The 16320-nt window shown below is 41.2% G+C and overlaps 1 protein-coding gene across 1 annotated transcript in view; it reads right to left on the minus strand.

Annotated features, from left to right (window-relative positions):
- The window catches only part of loxl5a (lysyl oxidase-like 5a), a 47061-nt gene extending 32704 nt beyond the window's left edge, over positions 1 to 14357 (minus strand). Inside the window, exons 1-2 of the mRNA XM_078555713.1 lie at positions 13570 to 14357; positions 5065 to 5173 (exon numbers count right to left, since the gene is read on the minus strand). Coding sequence (XP_078411839.1) covers positions 5065 to 5173; positions 13570 to 14227 — 767 coding nt within the window. The 5' untranslated portion in view covers positions 14228 to 14357. The remainder of the gene's footprint in view (positions 1 to 5064; positions 5174 to 13569) is intronic.
- Between the last annotated feature and the right edge of the window lie 1963 nt (positions 14358 to 16320).

Genomic DNA, 16320 nt, shown 5'->3' on the forward strand with positions numbered 1-16320 from the left:
GTTGGTGGTGGGGGATTCTGCGATGGTAATGCCATTGAACATCAAGGAGAAGTGTTTAGACTCTCTCCTGTCATTGCCTGGCACTTGTGTGTTATTTGCCACTCATCAGTCAAAGCCGGAATGTTGTCCAGGTCTTGTCGCATGCGGGCACATACTGCTTCACTATCTAAGAAGCTGAGAATATTACTGAACATTGTGCAGTCATCAACAAATATCCCACTTCTGACCTTCTGCTGGATGGAAGGTCATCGATGAAACAGCTGAAGATGGTTGGATCTGGGACACTGCCCTGAGGAACTCCAGCAGTGATGTCCTGAGGCTGAGATGATAGGCCTCTAACAATCACAACCAACTTAAATTTTGCAATAGATATAACTCCAACCAGTGAAGAGTTTTCCCTGATTCCCATTGACTTCAATTTTGCTAGGGCTCCTTGATGCCACACTCGATCAAATGCTGCCTTGATGTCAAGGGCAGTCACTCTCTCCATGCCTCTGGAATTCGGCTCTTTTGTCCATGTTTGAACTAAGGCTGTAATGGTGTCTATAGCTGCTTGGCCCTGATGGAAGCCAAACCAAGCATCTGTGAGTTTATTGCTGAGTTAGTGTCACTTGATATATATAATGGTGTCTGATATCTTCCATCACTTCGCTGATGATTGAGAGCAGGCAGATGGGGTGCTAATTGGCCAGATTGGATTTATTTTGTTTATTGTGGACAGGACAATAGCTGGGCAATTTTCCACATTGTCGGGTAGATCCATTTGTTGTGGCTGTATTGGAACAGGTTGGCTAGAGGCACAGTTAGTTCTGGACTACAAATCTTCAGTACTATGGTTGGGATGTTGTCAGGAACCATACCCTTTTCTGCATCCAGTGCCATAAATAGTTTTTTTGATATCACGTGGAGTGAATCGAATTGGTTGAAGACTGGCATCAGTGATGCTGCAACCTCAGGTGGGGGCTGAGATGAATTATTCTCTCGACACTTCTGACTGAAAATGGTTGCAAATGTTTCAGCCTCATATTACACCAATGTGCTGGGCTTCCGAATCATTGAGGTTGGAGATTTTTGTGGAGCCTTCTCCTCCCAGTTGTTTAATTCACAACCAGATATGGCAGGGTTGCAGAGCTTTTACCTGATTTGTTGGTTGTGGGTTGCTTTGCTCTGAAATAATGCATGTTGCTTCTACTGTTTGGCATGCTTATAGTCCTGTATTGTAGCTCTTCACTTTTAAGTATCCCTGGTGCTGTTCCTGATGAGCTCTCTTGCACTCCTCATTGAACCAGGGTTGATCCCCTGGCTTGATGATAATGGCAGAGTGAGAGATATGCCAGGCCACAAAATTACAGATTGTGGTTGAATACCATTCTATTTCTGCCCATGGCCCACAGTGGCTCGTGGATGCCCTGGTTTGAGCTACTCGATCCTGTTCCTCAGGAATGGAAAAAAATTATTATGGCTCAGTTAGCCATAATAGGTCCTTTTTATGTGCTTTGTGGGTGCTATAAAAACCCTTCCTCCCATAATATTCTTTCATTACTTCTCACTGGACAGAAAGACTGGGATCAGCAGTGAATCCAGGATATGCTAACACACCACATCAATGGAGATTATGACACAAGGCCTAGAGACAAGTGAATGAATTAAAAAAAAACACTCCAGGACCTTAGTACATAACCCAGGCTAGACATTTCAGTGCAATATAGAGGAAGTGCTGTGTTAGTGGATGTGCCTTCTTTTGTTTGAAATTTTAAATCAAGACCTTATCTGCCCTCTGAGGTAGACATAAAGATCTCCATTTGAAGAGTGGGGGAGTTCTCCCTGTGTTTAGGATAACAAATTATCTTTCAAACAATACGACTGAAGCAGTTCAATTGGTCGTTAATCTCATTGTTGTCTGTGGTTCCTTGCTGTGCATTAACTGGCTAGACATATTTCACTGGCTGTGATGTTCTTTGGGAACATCCTCCGGTTGTAAAAAAATGCTATATAAATGCAAGTTTTCTTCACAATCTACAGGCTTTTAAAACCAAACTTGGCAGCATCAAACCAACCCTACTCAGCTCACATTTTATCTCCTAATCTTTTTAAGGTTGGTGAAATCTCATGCTGTGGGGTTTGGCCATTCAGCCAGACTTCTCAATAGCAAAGTAAACTGTTGGAGCAGGTGAGGCAGGACAAATTAGTAATTTTGTTTCTCTAGGGCAAATATTTTAGGACTGTTTCATTTCAGACAGTATCACAAGTGAAGCTGGCTATTGAGGACTGTCTGCTACTTCCTACTTCAATAGATTTGGATCACTTTAGCCTAATTGGGCCAAGTCTCACATATGAAGGATATTAATTTTTATAAATTGTATGTTCTTCATCATACCATGTTTTTCTTCTCTTACTGTTGCCAGGTCATCATTACATTCCACTGAATTATTTCAATTATGTAACCTGTGGCACCGAATGAAATGTCACCACACTTTTCTGTTTAAGTTTAAAAAAACACACTTTTTCTTAAAGGGCCAGGCACCACTGCTGTACTGTTATGTGATTGAGTTTGCCTCAAAAAATGCCACTTCCATAGAAGATACAACACAGAAGGAGACCTAACTAACTCTATGTAGAGAGAAACCTTGGCAAATTATGTATATGCTGCTAATATACCTTAACAAGGAGCTATGTAATCCCACTCCCCCGAGTCCTTTTCCATGCTTCCTTTTACTGGAATGCTAGTGCTGGCATAAAGAAAACTAGCAAAGGAATTTTAAGTTTTTTTTGCCTGAACCATTTCACGTAGCCTTATGTTAATTGCTCCCAGCAAAAAAGTGACTCAACCAAACATAACAGAAAAGCCCCAACTTTAACCCCTAATTTTTGCTATCAATTGAATTTGGTCAGAGTGGCAATGCTCCAACATTACTGGGTTGGGGTGGGAATGAATGAGTTAAGGCAGCCCATTCCTAAATTTTGGCAAAAAGTGCCTTTCTGGGATGTCAAGTGAGGGCAGGATCGAGCTCAGCTGTGATCCCCCGTGCAGCTGAATAACTGGCTGACGCTCACGATCTAGGTTCACACATATTTAAATAAGAGACTGGTCCTGTAACCCAGCAAAGTTTAAGGGAGGTAACAATAGAAGGAAGTGTATTTTATAGCTCAAAGTCAATGATAGGGATGAGGCATGTTTTCATTAAAAAAAATAGCATTGCTTCAACACAGCTCTAACACACTTTATTTTGTGTTCAGTGCTGGATGGCTCAACATCTTTCATTGTCTTTAGCAGGATTTTGGAAGAGAAAACATACATTTGGTTTGGCCATCGGGCAAGTACTTGCTATTCATCTTAGTCCTTAATACTCAGCCGTGTTGGTTGCTGCCAAAACAAAATCCCAACTATGCAGACTTAATGCCAGCCACACACCCTTACCCACAACTGCCAATCTTTAAGTGAAACGGCTGCTACACAGCCAGACCTTCTCATGTTCTTGGCATGCCAGCCTACATTGTTTCTCTTTTTTTTGTCGCTTCCTGGGCCACATCTCTTGTTCCTGTGCATCCTCCAATGCCTTTTTGAAGCTGGTAGGTGAGACTGGAGCCTGGTATGACTGTTCATTCAGTCCTTTCCCTCTCCAGGGACAGGAGGAAAGAGAGGAAATTAAATCAGGCTACGGAAACGAAGGGAGTCAAGTTTTTAGAAGTCATTTACTTCAAGAAAAACATAATGGTTAATGTAATAATGAGAGAAGGGAGGGGGCACAATTATATAGAAAGAGCACAAAGGAAGACATGGGGTGCAGATGTATACAATTTTTTAAATTATACTTGTATTAGTGTTTAGCATTTATTTAGCATTTCAGATTTCAGCAATGAAGATCAATGGTTAGGTTTTGACTTTGCACAATAATGTAAAATGGCTGACAATGAGTCAGCAACTGATTGGGAGAGATGGAAAATGGACTGCTGAACCACGTCACCTGTGTTGCATCGTCATGCAAAGTCAAGATCTACCCCAGTAGATTTATTACAATACTAGTAATGTGTGTTTCATTGTCACATTAGGCTTTAGTGTCATGGTGTATTGGGTAAAAGAAAAACCTGATCAACTCAAGAAGAGAGAAATTTCCCGGGTCCTGCTGGCAGGTGAACTGTTAGTTTCTGATTTTAGACATTTATGACATCTTTATTTTGCCTGTGTTTGATTTGCATTGCAGCAACACAACTAGACCAGCCCAATTACAGTACCCAGCACACTGACCATTTCCATACAGCATAAAGTGGCTCATAAGGCAGTTATGTACATTTCTAGAAGGAGAAGGGTTATCGCAAGAAGGTGAGTTAGTGGAGGGTCGAGAAGGACAGACAAAAAAGGCCTAATGGGCTTTTCCTGTTCCAACAACCATCAGTTGATCTTTCCATGAAGAGACTTCCCTCAATTAATATCTGAAAAATAACAATAATTCAGTCATCTCCCTGACAATAACGTTCAATGGGCTTCTCACGCAGATTATATATAGAATATTCAGCACAGTAAGCTGTGGAGGCTAAAGGGTATGTGCTATCTTCAATTTAGTAAGAAAATGCTGACAGATGAAAGGCAAACTTGCATTTATGTCGAAGAAATCTAAAACTCATCCCCTCTCAAGAAACTATATTGCAATTAACAGACAAGTTTTCTTTTTATACATCTACTTTCATGAGTAATAACCAATGCACCCTTTAACCTCCATCCCCAACATCACATTGGACCCATGATATCAGTAGGAAATTATAGAAAGAAATGTATATATTCTTGCATAAGAACATGCAAATTATAGAATATATATGTGAGAGAAATGAAAATGGTTTAAATTTTAAAATTATATTGCATTATATCCTTATGTACAATACTAACAGAATATCATATAAATCTGAACTGCATTTAAACTATAAATTCAGATAAAATGTCTGAGCTCAATTTTTGGGAAGCAGCAAGCTCTCCTAATTGAAACTGAATTAAGAGTTTTATCTGAGGTGTCTGGTTGTCATTTTAATCTCTAGATCTATTGGTTCATCAACATAATTGGCGGGTTATACCTTGAGAGACAGTTCTCCTCAGCTGCACATCTCAGTGCGTACATATGCACCCTTTGGATATACATGGAAGCTTGAATGTAATACGGATCAGGAATCAAGTCAGGAAGCCCTGGAAATGAAATTAAGTATATTTGCATTGAGGTTTAGTAATCAGCAGTAATTTAAGATAATTGAGTTTTTATAAATCTCATGCTGGAACTTATGGCTACAGAACCATTGAAAGGCAAGAACAATAGCTGATGTGAGTTCCTCAGTTTCTCAGTTAAACCATAGACAAAAATACACATTTTCTGTGCCTCTCATTTTCAAACAGATGTTTCTGGGATGAAAGGATGTCATTTTATGTCTAATTCCAAGCTAAATGGAGGAAGGATAGGAGAGGGGTAGGTGGTAGGCAGTATGGCTCAACTTCAGAAGTTTGGTTTTGTTGATTTTTAAAATTTGTTCAAATCTTAACAGCTAATACATCTGTATCATGGGATACTGAGATGAATGGGGAAATCGACAACTAGCCAAGAATTATAGTTTTGGTGCCCAGTTTTTCTTTCAGTTTCCAGTTGAGCAATTCCCAAATACACCACTGAGAAACAATTGACTTTCTGGCCTAAAACTATTACAATTGTACTTAGAGACAATTGTTATAAAGCCTACAATAAAAAAACTTCCTATGTGGGACATTATCCATGTTAACCCAAGGCATTGTTTGAAGATGATCAGGGAGTTCTTTGAATCTCCTGGTTCATATTCCTCTTAACCCAACAGAACCAAAAACACAGATTCACTTGTCATTCATTTTTTGTGTTGTTTGTAGGATCTTGTTTTATGCAAATTGACTAATTCACTGGTTGTGAAATGCCTCCTTTTGTGCTTTATGACTATGATTCGTTCAGACTGTTATCATACACTATGTTAGCAGAGGTAGGGCTGTCAGTGGTGGAGCTGATTGTACTCAGTAATGATCTGCTCACAAGAATAATTGGCTGTGTGTTATTCTTAAATAATTTATAAACTTGTAAAACATTCAGAGTGAAATCCATATGGATATGCTCCTGATACAAGTAAGTTGTTATCCTGACCCAACACCAGTGGCAAATGCAGTCAATAATGTTATATGTAACAAAAACAGAAAATGCTGGAAAAACTCAGCAGGTCTGACAGCATCTGTGTAGAGAAACAGAGTTGATGTTTCAAGCCTGTATAACTCTTCTTCACTCAGATGCTGTCAGACCTGCTGAGATTTTCCAGCATTTTCTGTTATTGTTTCAAATTTCTAGCATCCGCAGTATTTTGCTTTTATCTCAATGTTATGTGTAAGTTGGTTTGGTCTATCTCCAGCATAGTCTATTTCATAGAGAAAAAATAAAGACAAAATACTGCGGATGCTGGAAATCTGAAACAAAAACAAAAAATGTTGGAAAAACTCAGCAGGTCTGACAGCATCCTTGGAGAGAAAGACAGAGTTAATGTTTCGAGTCCATATGACTCTTCTTCAGAACTCTGAAGAAGAGTCATATGGACTCGAAATGTTAACTCCATAGAGAAAAGAGTCCATTCTACTTAACATAACATAACAACTTGTATTTATATAGCACTTTTAACATAGTAAAACATTCCAAGGCATATCACCAGAGTGTTATCAAACAAAATTTGACACCGAGCCACATAAGATATTCGGGAAGATGACTAAAAAAATGACTCAAAGAGGTCAATTTAAGGAGTGTCATAGAAGAGGAGAGACAGAGGGATGGAGAGGTTTAGGAAATGAATTCCAGAGCGCAGGACCTCACTAGCTGAAGGCATGCCCACAAATGGGGGAACAATTAAAATCATGGATGTGCAAGGGGACAGAATTAGAGGAGATCAGGTATCTCAGAGCAGATTTCAAAGATTGCGAGGGGCAAGGTCATGAGGAGATTGGAAAACAGTTGAGAATTTTAAAATCAAGATATAGCTGAACCACAGGTCAGCAACACAGGGTGAGATTTGGTGCAGGTTAGGATAAGGGAAGCAGAATTTGTAATGACCTTAAGCTTATGCAGGATGAGAGATGGGAGGCCAGTCATGAATTAATTGGAATTTTCAAGTCCAGAGGTAATAAAGGCATGGATGAGGGTCTCAGCAGCAAATGAGTTGAGGCAGGATTGGAGTCAGGCAATGTTACAGTGGTGAAAGTATGTGGTCTTACTGCTGATGACATGGGTGTGTGGTTCATATCTTATCTACTGGACAAATACAACATCAACATTGCAAACAAACTGGTTCAGCCTCAGATGGTTGCCAGGGAGAGGGGTAGAGTAGGTGGCTAGAGTATGAGGTTTGTAGCAGGGACCTAAAATAATGGCTTTGCTCTTCCCAATTAATTTGAGGAAATTCCTGTTCATCCAGTACTGGATATTGGATCAGCAGTCAAACAATTTAGGGACAATGGAAGGTTCAAGAGAGAAGATGGTAAACTAGAGATGGGTGGCTGTGTTTTCAGATGTCACCAAGGGGCAGCATGTAGATGAGAAATAGGAGGAGGGCAAGGATAGATTCTTGGGGAATACCAGAGGTAGTGGTGCGAGAGTGGGGAGAGAATGCATTGCAAATAATTATCCGGCTACAACTGTTTAGATAAGAATAGAACCAGGTGATTTCAATCTCACCCAGCTAGACAATGATGGAGAGGCATTGGAGGACAATGGTGCAGACAGGTTATAAAGGACAAGAGGGATAGTTTACCACGGTCACAGTCACAAAAAATGTCATTTGGTACTGAGGCAGGAGCTGAAACCTGATTGGACGATTCAAACATGAAATTCCAAGAAAGATGGGTACAGATTTCACAGGTGACAGCACATTTAAGATCTTTGGTGAGGAAAAGAAGGCTGGAAATGCGGTGGTAGTTTTCAAGGATGGAGATGAAGGATTTTTGAGTAAAGAGGTGATGACAACAGACTTGAAGGATTGAGGACAGTAGCTGAGGAGAGAGAACTATTAACAATACAAGTACAGAGGGGAACTCAGTAAAGCGCATACCCCCGCCATGCTGTGTTAACTCAACACTATTACAATTACCGAATTCTTCCTTGAGGCTTTTCACTGCCTGGTTGATGCTCTGTAACTACTGAAAAAAGAAATCATTTATTAAGAGCTTCTATCTCATTGAGGAGGCTTCAGACCAATCCACACCCAATAATCTGCTCTGAAAACTCTGTTTACATTTTTTGACAGTTGTGCCAAATATCACCACGGCAGCTGAGACAATTGACAACATCCTAAATAAAGCAACCCACAACATTTTAAAAGTAGTCAATTCACCCTAATTCCCAATATTAATGGATCCTGTAAAAAAAAAATTGCAGGATCTGGATTCAGACCTGCATCTTTGCTAAAAACAATTCTACCTTGAGCCATACTCTATCCGTGTACCAATTTTCATTGAAATCCATTCATTATTTTTTGGGATATTTTGTTTACAGACAGACTAACAAACAGGAGTGAAAACATTATCTCTGCCCTCCTTCAGTAGCAGAGTTAATCAGCCAACATGGGAACCAGGAAGGGAAGTTGGGCGGTCAGCAGTTTCTTGGCAAGAGATTTGAGGGAGAAGAAGCTGGTTCTTAAGGACTAGAAGAGCATAGAGAGGACATAAAGGGAGAGGAATTAGAGAAAGATGCAAGATGCTGGGGCAGGGGTAAGCTGTTACGATCCCAGCTGATGTTACTACTGGACAAGTCAGATCCCAGGGTGGAACCTGGCTTAATAGACCCTAACTTTTATTCTTTGTTTAGAAAGGTGGAGGGTGCTACTGAACAGAGTCACAGGAGTCAGCTGATGAATTTTTAACAAAAGAATGAAACAATTATTAAGTGAGAAAAGATTAACCTTTCTACAATACTCCTTCACCCACAACTATACCTTTACAGATATATACAGATTGGTAAGGATAACACAAGTTACAAAGTCTGCCTTATACTCTAATGTTCACTGTAAGTACAGAGTCTATGTAAACCAATAGGCGACCTATGGTCAGACACACCATACTATGAAACCAAGTGACAGATGCCATCCCAAACAAATGCTATGGATCCCTCATCAACTCTCCCAGACGTGTGTCACACTATGAGCCAACCATGTATAGTATTGGTCACCTTATTTAAGGAAGGATGTAACTGTTTTGGAAGCAGTTCAGTGAAGGCTTACCAGATAAATACCTCGAAGTGGTGGGTTGTCTTATGAGGAAAAGCTGGACAGGCTAGGTTTGTATCCACTGGAGTTTAGAAGAGTAAGAGGCAACTTGATTGAAATGTAAAAGCTTCTGAGGGGACTTGACAGAATGGATGTGGAGAGGATGTTTCCTCTTGTGGGAGAATCTAGAACTAGGGGTCACTGTTTGAAAATAAAGGGTTGCCCATTTGAAATAGAGATGAGGCAAAAATTTTTCTTTTGTCATGAGACTAACATTTTTTTTCATTGTATTATTGTGGTTTATTGTAAAGTAGGTTTATGGGGATAAATATAGTTCAGTCTGTGTGTGATTTAATTACATTTGAAGTCAAGTAGACTGTAAGTTTGAAATAATCAAAAGAAGCTAGGTGCTTGACATGATAATGAATAAACATGAATGCTGGCTTACCATGTAAGGTGTGAAGGGAATTTGCATTTTTTGATAAGTGAAGAGATTTGGATTTCAAAGGATTTTAGTCTGTTTACAACTAGCCAGATAAGCAAGGCTAAGAAATGTGTTTGTATTTCCCAAAGGTTACTGGCAATATTGGTAACATGAAAGTTTTTATGTTATGAGGAAGATACAGTTTCAAAGACATATAGAACAATAGAATTTACATATTAAAAAGAGAAAGACATATATAAAAGGAGAATGAAAGGCTATTTGTCAGAAGGCCATGTAAAATCTAACAGGAGTGCGTGAAATAGCCTTAATGAAACCTCCAGCATTTGTGCATATGTCTGCTATATAATGAAACTGAAGTTGGGGAAAAGCCATTTGGAATTCAAGTGGATATTGTGTTAATTTGCTGGTTCTGTTTTAAATCTAAAATCTATTTTGGACCATTACCTTAAAGGGGGTGTAACTGGGGGTCAGGTTAACTAGGAATTTTAGGAGTTATTATATTAGTAAGTAACTGTAGTCTTATGTATATGCTTTAAATCTTTTATATTTTGTTAACAAACATTTTAATTTAATTTTTAAAATCTCTAAAGGTCTTGGTAGACTCATTACTTCTGAATTCAGTGCATACATCTCATAATAAATACAAATTGCAAAACTGTTGTGATAACATGACCAAGTTTCCCCTGTGGATTTGGTCCACCTGGCACACACCATTTGCCACGTCATAACACTCTCAGAGGGTTGTGAGTCTTTGGAACTCTCTTCCTGAAAAGGCAGTGGAAGCAGAGTCTTGGAATATTTTTAAGGCAGAAGTGGATAGATTCTTGGTAAGCAAGATTATAGGTTAAGGGAGTAGTCGGGATGCAAATTTGAGGTTACTATCAGATCAGCCATGATCTTATTAAATAGTGGCTCAACAGGCCAAATGGCCTATTCCTGCTTCTTGTTCGTATGTTCAGTCTCACTGAACTCTGTCTTTCACACGAGGGTTTCCATTTCCACTCTTGAAGAACTCACTTTGGAATCTTCTCCCAAACAATGCTTTCCCTCGGCAGTCTCCCACAAGGGTCCACCTCCAGGGTTTCAATCTCTCCTTCTGGTGTTCCTCTCTCCTGGATCGCTGTGTGTATTCAAGCGTCGCCTTCCATGCACTCTTTCTCAGATACTCAGCTGTGTCAGCAGAACACCACTGCTTCACATGCACGTTGTAAGGAGTCACCAACTTTGGCTGTCTCCTCAGATCTTCTGGCTTCTCTCAAGCACACTTTGCCTTGATTCTGCTCGGCACAGCTTTCTCTCTTTAATTCATAGCCTTTCCTTCTGCTCCTTACTTTAACTTCACTGAACAGGACCCTGTTCCTGATTCCCTGTCCCTGTTCCTTGACTTAGCTGACATCTTGGGACCTTTTCCTGACTCCAATCCGTGGTTTTGGGAATTTCTGCTTTTCTTTTGGGACCTGCTCCACGCAACTCCCTTCCTGCCTGCTCTGGCAGTTTCTATGGAATGGTCCTACCAGCTGAGCTCAAACTGCTTTTCTGTTTCTCTCTGTCTCTGTGTCCCCTGTTGCCAGGCAACAGCACAGTGTTCCCTACTTTGTTTTAACTTCCCTAAACCACTTCAATAGTCATAAAAGCTGATTAAAATGCAGGCATACAAACAAACCCATAGACTTAAAGGCAACATTTTCCCAAAGAAAAACTTTAAATGAAACTAGACACAGGTTTCACTCTTTTAACCCACAAATAAAACATATAAATTAAACTTAAAGCTAACACTTAAACTTAAAGCTATAGCTTATTCCTAACATACACAAATATACCTATAACTTACATAAATTAACTCTAGTTCCTAACAAAACTTAAAGGAAAATCGGCCCAGTGAGCTAATAGAAGGAAAGGAAGCAACAGTCCTTCCTGTACAAAAACAGAATTACCTGGAAAAACTCAGCAGGTCTGGCAGCATCGGTGGAGAAGAAAAGAGTCTAAGTTTCGAGTCCACACGACCCTTCAACAGAACAGAACAGTCCTTCCTATGCCAGGCATACATGAAGTCATATACAGTACCAATGGTTCAAAATAGCCCAGCAATATCCTTTGACAATTATGCACTCAATCCTTTGAGTATATTGAGACATGTATTTTTCACTCACCAATGATACTGACTCAAAACTTTATTTTCCCCCCTCCAAACTTCCCTCTGATTTCCTCCTGAAGGGATTTTCTCATGTTGCGGGGCAGTTTCAAAAGTAACTATTCCTCAGATGTGAACCTGTGTTGGTTGTCAATTTAAACTTTGCAGCCTCCACACCCAATTCGGAACCCCGTCCTCATCTGTATTTGGGCACAGCTCCAGGTAATGAAATCGGACAGCGATTGAGTGCAGAAACCCCCAGTTTAATTTACTTTCTGGCCAATGTATTTTGAGGTCGCTTGTTGCCCTCGGGCTCCCACTGCAACTAACAGCATTACTAAGGATTGAACCTGGAACCGTGCTCATTGTGTGGTTCAGTATCACACCAGAGGGTACATTCCTCCCACAGCCGCAATGGATTATGATCAGCTCAATATTTGAGGTATGAGCAAACAGAAATAACAGATGAAACAAAAACAGAAAATGCTGTAAAAACTCAGCAGGTCTAACAGCATCTGTGGAGAGAAAAAAACAGATTTAACGTTTCGAGTCCGATTGACTTCTTCAGAGCTAAATAACAAGTGTTCTGACTCTGTTTTTCTCAGTCTACTGATGTTGATTGACCTGTTGAATATTTCCAGCACTTCCTGTTTTTATTTCAGAAATAACACACTTGTGTTGATTCTAGGAAAGAGTTCAAATCAAAGTGATGGAGGGACTAGATAACTTACTAAACTCTCCTTAATTCGGTTCACTAGCATAAAACACACGCGCACACACAAATGTAATTGCCTACAAGAGTGAGCTGGAGATGAGTTTTACATCACATGAAAACTACGGAATATTTCCTGACACGTTGTATTTCACAAAACAGTAAGTGCTCATCTCAGAACACTACTGCTTATTGGCTCAGTTACTCAATTACAGATGTATTTTCTGGTGTGGTGCCCAAGCTATACAGACCAGGAAAGGTTTAATTCCCGCTCGGTGCTGAGGGAGCTGTTCTCAGCCAGGGTGAAAGTTAAGAGCACTACAAATGGTGTCAGAGGAAGAGGGAAAAAAAGACAGCCAAGACTTGATTGCTAATCAGAAACCACCAGCACTCACTGGGTATTTTTCATTGTGGATCGGCAACCCGTTAGATCTCCTGTCCAATTTCTCTGTCCATTGAAGTCCAGGTTGATGAACCGGCCAACAGTTTTTTCTTTAGTTCTGATGAAGAGTCATAGGGACTCGAAACGTTGACTGTCTTCTTCTCCGCAGATGCTGTCAGACCTGCTGAGTTTTTCCAGCTATTTTTGTTCTTGTTTCGGCCAACATTCACTGTCGGTCTCACACGCCTTGGGAAACATACTAAAGGGAAACTCGCGCCTGGAGCTTTACTCCAGTAGGATTCAGTGCACAAAGCAATGGGATTCATAAACATCCTCCTCCTCCTCCTCCTCCTCCTCCTCCTCATTGGAATTCCCTTGGGATTTGATCTTGTCCTCCTCCTACTGATGTTGAAAAAGGAAAACATCGGCCCTCCCTGAGATGTAGAGAGTGGGAGAGGGGCTTTCTCGCTTCTGTTCAGCTCTCAATACACAAAACAAGTAACTAAACTACCAAAGTCGTGAGGGCTGCCCAGACATAGAGATGGGGAAAAAATTGGGAAGGAGGTTGGAAACGGGGCAGGGGCGTTGATCTTGTCCCATCTCTTGCACAAAATGTACTTTAACACAGACCCCCCCTCCCTCAAATCAGTATGAGGTAGACTTACCGTTTTGGAAGTACCTGGTCCCTTGCCCAATAATTCTTCTGCGGACCACGGGCTGGGATGAACGTGAGGATGAGGAGTAGACGTTGTAAAACACGCTGTTCCAGTTCTTGAAGGGATTCCGCGGGTCGTCCCCTTGCATTTCAGCCGAAGTGCCGGCGGCTGGCTCCTCCGGCCCCGGGGATCTGGGGCTAAAGCCGCCGCCGCCGCCGGGGGACACACCAGCGCCGGGGTTGCCCTCAGGTGCGAGGGGTCCGCTGCCCCGGCTCGGGGGATTCCCTCCCTCGGTGAGCGGGCTGCGAACCCGGGGGATCCTCCGGGTCAAACTGACACCGAGGGGGAGCTGGCCGGTTGCCGCCGTCCTCCCGGGGCCACGGGATTGGCCAGTCCCAAAGGGGCCAGGATTGCGGGCAGACCTGCCGCTGGCTCCCTGCCTGCTCTCCCCATCACTGCTCAGGTAGACACTCTGTTTCTCCGCCCTGCTGTGGTGGGCGGCTGGGCGGTAAGCCGTGCCGCTGTTCAGCAAGCTGTATACGTGCCCGTTATTTTCCCATCGGATCATCTGCCTCCACAGCCCGTTCGGTTCCTCCTGCCCAACTGCTACATCACTCGTCCCACGAATCGAAAGGAAATAGAAACAAATCGTAAGGAATTCTCTCATACTGTTGACTTTCTGTTTCGCTGTCAGGCAACTAAACAAAAATATATATCAAAAGTAACCCTGATCTCCCGGTTAGAGCAAGTCACCTTCAGAGCAGAGGCGAGAACAGACAAGTGAAGGAAAAAAAGTTTGTGTATCTTGCCTCAAGTTTGCTCATGGCTGATGAGCTCAGATATTTTAACCCTTTCAACACGAAACTATTTTAGCCACTACCGCCCTCTCGGTTAAAATGAGCCAGTGCACCTTCGCGCTTCCTTTCCTGTAAACTCACCTCTCACATATTTAGCTTCCAGCGGTTAATGCGCCCCTCTCTGTAACATCGCGGCAAATCGTTTCCAACATGCTTTGTCCAGCTTTGAGTTTGTTGCAAAAAATATTACAATAAAGTAAAATAAGCTTGGCTGTGTTTGAAAATTCTTATCCTTACTGACAACGCAACGAAACTCCTTTCAATCCGAAGCCGAATCACCATACTCGTGGCTCTCCTGTGGCAATGCTCAGCAATTCCTCACTAATTGGTCTCAGGATGTTACAGCAATTACACCTCATCCTTTAAGGGACATGCATCGTTATTCACAGCTATTCCTTAAAGCAAAATAATACATTCCTTCACTGTCGCTGGGTCAGAATCCTGGAACTTCCTCCCTAACAGCACTGTGGGTGTACCTACACCACATGGACTGCAGCGATTCAAGAAGGCAACTCACCACCACCTTCTCAAGGGCAACTAGGGATGGGCAATAAGCATTGGCCCAGCCAGAGATGCTCACATGCCATGAGTGAATGAATTTTAAAAAGTTACCTGGCCTAACACTCCTGTTATCATAGGAAATCTACTGACTTTCTGTTATCAAAGATAAATTCAGGCCATAGATATCCTGTACAGTGTGCTTACTTACAGCTATTCTTAATATCAGGCAACAAACATTCTTTGTAAAAGTTCATTGTTTTACCTGTCATTTGATGGGTTAAATGTTCTGCACTCTACCTGGCCCAGTGCCAGCCCTGGGTTCCTGCTGATCATATTGTTCTCCAGTGGTGGGATGACAAATTTGTTCCCATTCACCCAGGAATTAGTACATGAAGCTTCTTTTTTCTGGCTAGAAAACACTTTCCAAAGGCGCGTGGAGCAGATGTAATTGCTTAATTGCCCATTAATTTCACCTTCAGGCTCCCACAATGGCCCAATGCAGACATTCTCAACCTTTTTGCTTCTGAATCCATCACCCCCCCCTCCCCCCCCACCATGTTATAAACATTCCACAAACACCTGTAACAGATCTTTTTCTGTATAAAAGTAGTTATTCAATTAAACCTATGCATTTACGAAAAACGTTTTGATTTAGTGAGTTCATGTGACTAGAAGACACATAACCCCCAATGCAGTGTTGGGAGAATACTGCGCTGAGAAAAGTTGGAAACTAGAAGTAAGTGAATGATGAGCTCTTGTGTTTTGCCAACAGCCTGAAGGAGTTCTTAAAAAGCCTTCCTGAACATGCACCATTAGACACACGTGTCATAGAATTAAGAGGTGTTGCTCTTTACAAATATTCAGTTTATTTGTGGATTTCAATGCATTGCCATTTAGGGCCTGATTAACTTAAGGTAGCTGCTATTTCTGGAAGCAATCTTGAGATAATGCATCAGTGTTGCAGCCTTCAACAAGCTCACTCATCAGTGTGAAAGAATCCTGAAGTGTTTGAGATATTTGGAACTTTTTTTTAAATGAGAAAACTATCTCTAATATATAAACAGTTAATTAAACAGATGATTTAAAACCCAATCATATATTTACCCTTTAATTAATAACTGGACTAATTGAAATTAGATGTAATTTTATTTGTCCGCTACCGTCAAGTCAGAGAGAAATTTACAGAGGATTATGAAAAGAAAGGACTTTCATTAATTAATTGATTCATTCATATGATCTGAACTAGACCTAAACCCCAAAATTACAGCACCGACCAGAGCAAATGAATGTGAAGAGGAAGCTGCCCTTTGGCAGCTGTAATGTTATTGCTGGTTAGGACGGTAGCAGATTGAGGGGACAAATGAAACAAGAATGTCTACTGGTTATTTTGAACCCTGGCCTG

Source organism: Cetorhinus maximus, chromosome 13, assembly GCF_964194155.1.
Source record: "Cetorhinus maximus chromosome 13, sCetMax3.hap1.1, whole genome shotgun sequence".
In the NCBI taxonomy this organism is placed as follows: Eukaryota; Metazoa; Chordata; class Chondrichthyes; order Lamniformes; family Cetorhinidae; genus Cetorhinus; species Cetorhinus maximus.